General features: G+C 37.9%; 1 protein-coding gene across 1 annotated transcript; it reads left to right on the top strand.

Moving 5' to 3' along the window:
* The first annotated feature begins 8,309 nt into the window (after window positions 1-8,309).
* LOC132525187 (MKI67 FHA domain-interacting nucleolar phosphoprotein) lies at window positions 8,310-9,596 on the top strand. The gene has a single exon (XM_060157724.1). The coding sequence runs from the start codon at window positions 8,359-8,361 to the stop codon at window positions 9,244-9,246; it is 888 nt and encodes a 295-aa protein (XP_060013707.1). The 5' UTR covers window positions 8,310-8,358; the 3' UTR covers window positions 9,247-9,596.
* Window positions 9,597-9,878: the final 282 nt, after the last annotated feature.

Raw genomic sequence — 9,878 nt, 5'->3', positions numbered from 1 at the left:
CAGTCTGTATATCTTCTTTGGAGAAACGTCTATTTAGGTCTTCTGCCCATTTTTGGATTGGGTTGTTTGTTTTTTGTTATTGAGCTGCATGAGCTGCTTGTAAATTTCCGAGATTAATCCTTTGTCAGTTGCTTCATTTGAAAATATTTTCTCCCATTCTGAGGGTTGTCTTTTGGTCTTGTTTATGGTTTCCTTTGCTGTGCAAAAGCTTTGAAGTTTCATTAGGTCCCATTTGTTTATTTTTGTTTTTATTTCCATTTCTCTAGGAGGTGGGTTAAAAAGGATCTTGCTGTGATTTATGTCATAGAGTGTTCTGCCTGTGTTTTCCTCTAAGTTTGATAGTTTCTGGCCTTACATTTAGGTCTTTAATTCATTCTGAGCTTATTTTTGTGTATGGTGTTAGGGAGTGATCTAATCTCATACTTTTACATGTAGCTGTCCAGTTTTCCCAGCACCACTTATTGAAGAGGCTGTCCTTTCTCCACTGTACATTCCTGCCTCCTTTATCAAAGATAAGGTGACTGTATGTGCGTGGGTTTATCTCTGGGCTTTCTATCCTGTTCCATTGATCTTTCTGTTTTTGTGCCACTACCATACTGTCTTGATTACTGTACCTTTGTAGTATAGTCTGAAGTCCGGGAGCCTGATTCCTCCAGCTCCGTTTTTTGTTCTCAAAATTGCTTTGGCTATTCGGGGTCTTTTGTGTTTCCATACAAATTGTGACATTCTTTGTTCTAGTTCTGTGAAAAATGCCAGTGGTAGTATGATAGGGATTGCATTGAATCTGTAGCTTGCTTTGGGTAGTAGAGTCACAAAGGCTTTTTAAAGTCATTTGAACCTAAATCCAAAAGGCAGTGGCTCTGAAAGTCACTGGAAAAGTGTTTGAAGGAGTAGGGTTATGTAATCAGATTTGTGTTTTGGAAACATTCTGGGTACGGTGGATTGGAGAAGAGAAGAGTGAAGGAAAGGAGATCAGTTGAAACACATTAGTGCAGAAGAAGAATGATTACCCTGCACTGGAGTAGAGGTTACAAGGAGACCTTCAGGAGACAGAATGAGCTGGACTTAGTGATTGATTTTCTGCAGGGGTAGAGGGAACGAAAAGCAGAATTTAAGAATGGCTCCCAGGGTCCTAACATGGGCAGCTAGGTAAATGGTAATGCAGCTTACCCATATGAGGGCAATGGGAGTATATGGGGATATGAGGAAGGATGGGTAAATATAATAAGCTTAGTTTTGAACAAATGGAGCTGGAGGTGCTTCTCGTAGCCAAATGTCCAGAGGCTCAGTGAGGAAGGTTTGGCAACACCATATGATTTGGTAATCTTCAGGATGGTTCTAAATCATACCTATTCCCAATTAAAAGAATTTCTTGTTCTTAGTTGTTTTGCATTTTTAGTGAAAATTTCAATTCTTATTTAATATTTTTAAAATATTAAATGTAAACATTGTATCTCTGTTTAGAAAAACAAATCAGCAATCATAATAAATCCACAACCAGTAAAAACACATAAGTTTTGAGTATAGCTTATTGAGATATTTCTCAGTATTGGTATTCAGAAATACCTTAAACTGATAAGTGTTGTTTCAGGGTGATGTTGTCTTTTAGATATCCTAAAAAGAACTCATTAAGGTGGTGATAATAACATGACCCCATTATAACTGATCTGGGAGAAAGTAAAACAATTTATCTAAGAACGACAAACTCTTCTACTTTGGTAATGTAAAATGTTTTATTATTTTAGTTATTTAAATGAGCTTGATACTTGATGTCTCTTATGTAAAAAAAAAAATTCTGAATAAATATTACAATAGGCTGTTAATATTATAGTATTACAGTGATATTTAAAGGTCAATCATAGAAATTTTGTAGGAAAATCATAATATCTTTTGCTTAAACAGAGAAACCTAGGAACAATGCCATAATAAATACAATAAAACAAGCAAATGAGAATACTTTAAGCTTCCTTAATAGTCATTGTCATAATAAAATGTGAATCTTATATTATGGAGGTGGTAATATGGTAGCCTTGTATACTGTACACAAGACCAAATACATCTTGGGTCAAAAAGAGGCAGCCACAGTGGAGGAAGGGAGAAGAAATGTATCATTATTTAGTGATCTAATCTAACTGGACATTTAAATATGCTCAAAAGATATATTTGAACAACTGGCTTTATACAGAAGTTTATCTAGTTATGTAACTTATATTTGTAGGAGTTATCTATTCCATTGGCTTCTGTTCATTTTGTTTAAGAAACGTCTTTACACATTAATGTATTAATCCAAGTCCATCTTGGATCCATGGAAAAGTACAGAAGTGAAACATTGTCAGAATCAAGGTCTCGCAGTTCCAGAATTCTCCAGCAGCTGCTGTGGCATTCGCTGAGAACACAGCATCTCAAATAATTTGCCCTTTGATCTTCTTGACCTTCTCAGTATGTTTAGTTTCGATGGTAAAAGTACTACATTTTGTAAAGAAACATTTGTGTTGATGGCTATATTAAAATTAAATTAAATTAAATTCATCGTGACTCTAAAATCTGCCTTAGCTGGATGGATAGGTCCTGGTTGGTTTTCAAACTCAAGGTGGAATTTTTATTCTTCTTTCATGACAGTAAGTAAAATTTGCATGAGTCGAATGCATTTTTTGTTCACTTATGATGAAAAGAGTAGCTCACAAATTAACATATTCAGTGTGTTCCTTTTAAATATTAGGTTCTTTCAATCAGTAACTGCAAGCCCAAACTGACTATTTTATAGCACATGACAAGACCCTTGTAATACAAATGACCTTTGAGGGCTGGTTGGAGAATGGAGAGAAATGTTTATGTACATTATTTAATAGTCTTGGCTTATTTTAGAAGGTTTTGTGATAACTGCACTGTTATTGGTAAAATAAAAGAGACTGATTCAAATATCCTGTATAAATTAAATTCTTCTGTATAAATAAACTATGTCAAAAATAAGACTTAAATAACAACTATTTAATTGCTAATGATTCTTTGAATCAGCAATCTGATCAGGGTAACTCTTTTCCCAATCTGTCCTGCTGTGCCTACCCATGTAGCTGCAGTCATCTGGCAGATTGATGAGAGGTTGATGGATCTAGGATGATCTCACTCACCTGTGCAGGTACTGATGCTAGTTGTTGGCCCTAATGACATTAATGGCAGAACTTTCTTTGCCTAATCTGTGCTTCATCACATGGTGAATGTTAGGGTTCCTTAGGAGCAGCAAAACAGGGCTAGCCCCAATGTGTAAGTTTTTTCAAGCCTCTGTGATTGAGTCACTTTTTAAAAAAATGTTCCATATGACAAAACAAGTCAAGGAATGGAGAAACAGACTCCACTTTTTTACTTGGAAGAGCTTCAAGGCGATATTGCAAAAGGGCACATATACTGGATGGGAAGAGTTTGCAGCCATTTTAGTACTCAACCGCAGTCCCTACTAGGACCTAGCATCTCAGCATGTGTGAGTCCAGTTTTTACCCATCTTTATCAACACTAGGTAGTGTTAATTTTCTTTTTTTATTATTTTTTATTTTTAAATATATATATATTTTTAAACTTTAAAAAAATTTTTGGCTGTGATGGGTCTTCATTGCTGCGCGTGGGCAGTGAGTGGGGGCTACTCTTTGTTGCGGTGTGCAGGCTTCTCATTGCGGTGGTTTCTCTTGTTGTGGAGCACGTGCTGTAGGTGCGCAGGCTTCAGTAGGTGTGGAGCACGGGCTGTAGAGCGCAGGCTCAGTAGTTGTGGCGCGTGGGCTTAGTTGCTCTGCGGCATGTGGGATCTTCCAAGGACCAGGACTCGAACCCGTGTCCCCTGCGTTGGCAGGCAGATTCTTAATGACTGCGCCACCAGGGAAGCCCAGTAGTGGTAATATCCAATGTTAGTCAATTGAGTGGCAGTTTAGTCATATTTCATGGTGGTTTTAATTTGCACTTCTCGGATAAGTACTATTGTTGGGAACCTTTTATATGTTTATTGACCATTTGGATGTTCTCTTTGAATTCTCTAAATTCAAGGTCTTTTTCCCATTTCTGTGTTGAGCAGACAAGCTTTTAATTTTTTGGTTTCTCTCTCTCTCTCTCTCTCTCTCTCTCTCTCACACACACACACACACACACACACACACACACACACACACACACACTTTAGATGCATTGCAACTACTATATTCAACCAATTTGTGTCTTGCTTATTAACTCTCCTGTTGCCTTTTATTTTATCCATAGTTATCCATCTGACACAGTATCATTTATTGGACAGGTATCCTTTTGTCATTGACTTACAATGTGTCTCTGTTGTGTGTGTGTGTGTGTCTGTGTACTTTGATAAATAAATTAAAATAGTTTAAAATGGCAAAAACAGATGCTTTGAATAGGTTATAAGATTTGCCCATTCTGTGTGCTCTTTCTCCTTTTCCAGCTCAACGTTTAACAATCCATGACTCACACTTTATGCAATACTGGACTATATGCAGTTTCTCTTCATACTCCCCACCTCATACCATAGTCCACAATTACCCCCAATCCTACAATCTCCTCTGCCCATCTGCCCCCAATTCTAGTCTCTCTTTCCCCCCCTTCTACCTCTAACCACTATTATCAGTTTGGTATAAATCTTTATTTTCTAGAGCTGCCATACAAAGTACCCAAAACTAGGTGACTTAAAACAGGAAAAATCTATTGCCTCACAATTCCAGAGGTTGGAAGTCCAAAATCAAGGTGTCAGCAGAGCCATGCTCCCTCTGAAATTTATAGGGGAGAATCCTTCCTTGCCCCTACCTAACTTCTGGTGTTTGCTGGCAATCTTTGGCACTCCTTGGCTTGTAGGTGTATTGCTCCAATCCTGTCTTCAAATCATGTTCTCTCTGTGTCTGTATCTCTTTGCATGGCATTCTTTTTATGACACCAGTCATATTGGATTAGGGGCCCACTCCACCCACATAAGACCTTAACTAATTACATCTGCAGAGACCCTATTTCTAAATAAAATCACATTCTGCGGTGTGGGGCTTTAGGACTTCAACATATGCTTTCATGGCGGACACAACTCAACCCATAACAATATCCTTCAAGATTTTTTCTCATCCTTTATCAAGAATTGATTAAATGACTAAAAAGAAAAATATAAAACATAATGACAACAGTATATGTTTATTATTTGGGGGAAAGGAAGATTCTTTTGAATAAGAAAAAAAGCCATTATGAAAAAGGTTGATAAATTTATTCAAAATCAAAACTTCTGTATGAAAGAGAAACTCTGTAACATGTGTAAGAGATAGGGTATGTTCATTTCCAGGAAAAGACATCCAACAATTTAGTACAAATTAAGGCAAACAGAAGAGAAATGGGCAAGAAAGATGAAATATCCGTTCACAGGGAAATACAAATGGTTAAGACAATGTGCTTTCTCTCTAGTGTTTACTTGTGTAATCTCTTCCTTGGGCAGGCCTGTCCATCTCCCTGCTTTTACCCCTCCCTTGCTCCAACACCTACAAGCGATTCTCACTCTGTCTCGCTAACTATTATATCTTTTTGATCATCTCAGGGACAGCTTCCCGAACTTCTCTCACCCCCACCCCATCCCCTATCCCAGGGATGCCCTGTGCACGTCTCTATCATTGTGCTTTTCTTGTAGTAACATGGTATCTTTGTCTTCCTTCTTAGATTCCTAATGCCCTGAGAGCAAGGGTCATGTATATTTCATACTTTAATGATCAGAACAGACCTTAAACATGAATGAACCCAGATGACATTATGCTAAGTGAACTAAGTTAGACATAGAGAAACAAACATTGCGTGATTTCTCTTTCATATTGAATCTAAAAAAGCGGAACTCAGAACCGGAGAGTAGAATGGCTGTTGCCAGGGGCTGGAGGAGGTAGGAAGTGAAGAGATGTTAGTCAAAGGATACAAACTTTCATTTATAAGATGAATAAGTTTTGGGGATGTAATATACAATATGGTGACTATAATTAATAATACTGTATTGTGTACTTGAAATTTGCTTAGAGAGTAGATCTTAAGTATTCTCACCACACACACACACACACACACACATACTCACTGTGTTACCTGAGGTGATTTGTTAATTAACTTGATTGTGATAGTCACTTCAGAACATTTGCATATCATAAATCATCACATCGTATACCTAAAATATATACAATTTTTGTTTAATTATACCACAATTAAGCTGGAAATTTAAAAAAAAATGAAGTGCATGAATCAAGCAGGCAAAAAAACCCAGAACGTAAATTCTTTGATGTAACTGTTTTGACTTAATAAATACATTGTTCACTGTGTTACTGAAAGTCTCATGTAGGGAATAAATACATTTACTTAAATTTTGGTGCCAGAATAATGTACAGAAGTCATTTCATTGGACAGAGAACTGGAGCACCTAACTAACTTCTTACTTCCCCTCATTTGCCAAGAAGTTCTGCATGTAATGCTGCATGAAATAGTTACCAACTTATTCCAGGCAAGATATATTTCTTAGGGACTTTCTAAAGGAAGTGTTTAAAAATATTTCTTAATATGTGTCTTCCTTTTTACATTCAATTTAGAGTGGAGTGTAATTATAAACAAATAATTATAATCAAATGTTCTACAGTTCCACAGCTTCCTACATTCTGGATTTTTTTTTTTTCTTCTGAAAATAGGTATGAGATAGAATTGATGTTCTTATCAGGGTTCTACAATTCATTTTGGCTAGCAAGTGTATTTTAGTATCAAAAGAGCAAGATTAGAACATCAAATGTGATTATTAATTTTTCAGGTAAAGAGAAGTATAAGAAAGCAAATGTGTAAAATTTTTAGCTCTTTTTACCGAATTAAGATGAAAAACATCTGATTAACTCCTTGTTCTGTACCCAAAAAGGAATGATTTACAGACATCTATTTCTGCTCTGAAATTCTTTCTCTCCTCTTCCGAGTTCAGCATCCTAGCCTGGACAAAGTTGGGCATTGTCTCCTAGTGCCCACATAGTGTGAAATAGACTTGTCAAAAGACAGTCAATGCCTTTTGAAGTCATATTAGCATCATGCAATGTTTATTTCTTTATCTCTGTAAACAAAGTAAGTTCCACTGTGAGACCCCTGGGAAATTAAGTTGCTTTGAACATTTTCTAATACTTAATATTGAAGGAACACCTACCTAAAGAGATTGCTTTGTCATGGTGTTTCAGAAGGACTACTGATACTCAAGGAAACACTACCAAATGTCACTCATTCCAAAAGAATTGAAGAAATGAATATGTCCCATCCTAGTGTGCACCAAGCCATAAAATATTGAGGCATATGATTCATCAGGGTCATGTGATAGTCACTGCTTCCATGATTGACAGTTGCTGCACCAATTGCAGTATAAGAATTTCCTTCTTGGAAGGACTGTTGGTTGTTGTCGGATTTTCTTTTCTCGTATCTAAGGGAAAAAAGAATGAACACTTCTTCCCTTTTCATCACTAAACTTCTTAATTTCAAGAACTCATTCCAGCTAAGGTATCCAGCTAGGCTACATTGGATGATAAGGATTACACTAATTCATCTGAAACACCTTGATAAACAATCGTTAATGATGGATGAAGCGAATTTAGTTTTTACCTGACACCAGGAGCAAATCTTCAGGCTGCTAATAAGTGCTACACAAGCTAAACTTCAGTTGGATACAACCAGGAAAATAATGTTGGTATATATAAAAGAGCCAACATTTTCCTGGAGACATATTATAGAAAAAGAAATCCTTTTTTTTTTTTTTTTTTTTTTCCAGTACGTGGGCCTCTCACTGTTGAGGCCTCTCCCGTTGCGGAGCACAGGCTCCGGACGCGCAGGCTCAGCGGCCACGGCTCATGGGCCTAGCGCTCAGCGGCATGTGGGACCTTCCCAGACCGGGGCACGAACCCGTATCCCCTGCATCGGCAGGTGGACTCTCAACCACTGCGCCACGAGGGAAGCCCAAGAAATCCTCTTAATTTAATCGTTGTATCTGACCTAATATCTCATTAATTTGCACCAAAGAAGCAATGAATTTGTGAAAATAAAACTGCTTTGTATGGGATTTTAAGAAAACAATCTTGTATTATTCTACTACTACTATAATGCAAAATAGACTAACAAAATATTATCAAGTATGTGTCTTTTTAGAGATCCTGTTTTAATCAAATGAAGCATTTGTAGTTAGTGTATGAAATGCTTGTAAAGGACGAGAAAACTAGTAAGATAAGTATCCTATCTCATGATCACTTTTGTCCTCTTATTCTGCTAAGTAAAAGCCTTTATTAAGAAGAATGCAAGGCTCGGCGCTTCTGGGAGCGCCGCGTGCGACTTTTTCGCCTGCGAGCTGGTGACATGGCGGCCTTCACTGGCCCGGCCAAGCCGCTCCTGTCCCTGAACCCGCAGGAGGATACCAAGTTTAAGAAGGAGGTGGCACAGGTTCGCCGGCGCGCAAGCAAGCAACAGGAGAAACAAAAACTTACTCCTGGAGTGATCTATGTGGGCCACTTACCTCCGTCGCTTTATGAAACCCAGATCCGAGCATATTTCTCCCAGTTTGGCACTGTTACAAGATTCAGACTGTCCAGGAGTACCAAGACTGGAAATAGCAAAGGCTATGGCTTTGTGGAGTTTGAATCTGAAGATGTTGCCAAAATAGCTGCTGAAACGATGAACAACTACCTTTTTGGCGAAAGACTCTTGAAGTGTCATTTTATACCACCTGAAAAAGTACATGAAAAACTTTTTAGGGAGTGGCATATGCCATTTAAAAGGCCATCATATCCAGCAGTGAAACGGTATAATCAGAATCGGACACTTCTTCAAAAGCTACGGATGGAAGAGCGATTTAAAAAGAAGGAAAAATCACTCAGGAAGAGATTGGCTAAGAAGGGAATTGATTATGACTTCCCTTCACTGATCTTACATAAAAATGAGGAAAATGCTTCAAACACTGGTCCTCGAAATTCCAGAAAGCACCAGGCTTTACGTAAGAAGAAGAAAAAAGCGGCTTTGGTCACTTCTAACACTCCTGAGAAAACTGTGGATAGCCAGGACCCCACGCCGGTTTGTACACCAACATTTTTGGAGAAACGAAAATCTGAAGTGGCTAAAATGAATGACGATGATAAAGATAATGAGATAGTTTTCAAACAGCCCATATCTGGTGTAAAAGAAGAAACAAAAGACACTCAGACGCCTACAAGTTCAAGGAAAAAAAGACGAAAAAAAAGCACCCAGTAATTCTGAATGTATTGTGTATGGTGGTGGTTATGAAAAAGGTGATTTTATTATGGAGGCTGATTCTTTGTATTTAACTAGATAAGGTGGAATGCAATCAGTAACAAGATGGTTGGAGAAAAAACTGTCAATTCAAGTCAACAGGGAGAGCAGTCAGTGATTTTGGCTTCCCCACCCTCGCAGAAATGCAGGGGTGAGCACCAGCTCATAGCAGCCCGGCTCACGCTGCCTGTGCCCTGTCTCTACGGCTCTCTTCAGCTTTCATAGCTGCCTTTAGTTGCTCTGCCTGGGTAGCTTAAGTACTAGACTGTAGCCTTTGTCATTACCATCAAATAAAGAAAATAAAATCTTTACTAAGTGACCATGTAAGTGGTTCTCTGCTAGACCCATCAGATGGCTGAAACTGGACATTAAATTGTATGAAGGGTGAGAAGGCAGCGTCACTATTAATAGGGATTCATTTATATATATGTGATCATTTTTACCAATGTTAAGTTAGTTTGGGGTGGGCTAGCATGGATTAATTAACAACTACATCCTGTATCAGTATCATCAATCTGGAATTAGACTTTAAGATTCAAGCAGTGACTGCCAGGTAAACTTTTTCTACATTTTTTTTGTATGCAAGGGGGACT

This window comes from Lagenorhynchus albirostris, chromosome 9 (assembly GCF_949774975.1).
Source record: "Lagenorhynchus albirostris chromosome 9, mLagAlb1.1, whole genome shotgun sequence".
Classification (NCBI taxonomy): Eukaryota; Metazoa; Chordata; class Mammalia; order Artiodactyla; family Delphinidae; genus Lagenorhynchus; species Lagenorhynchus albirostris.
Note: the sequence above shows the minus strand (reverse complement) of the source record. Positions and strands in the feature narration are given on the sequence as shown.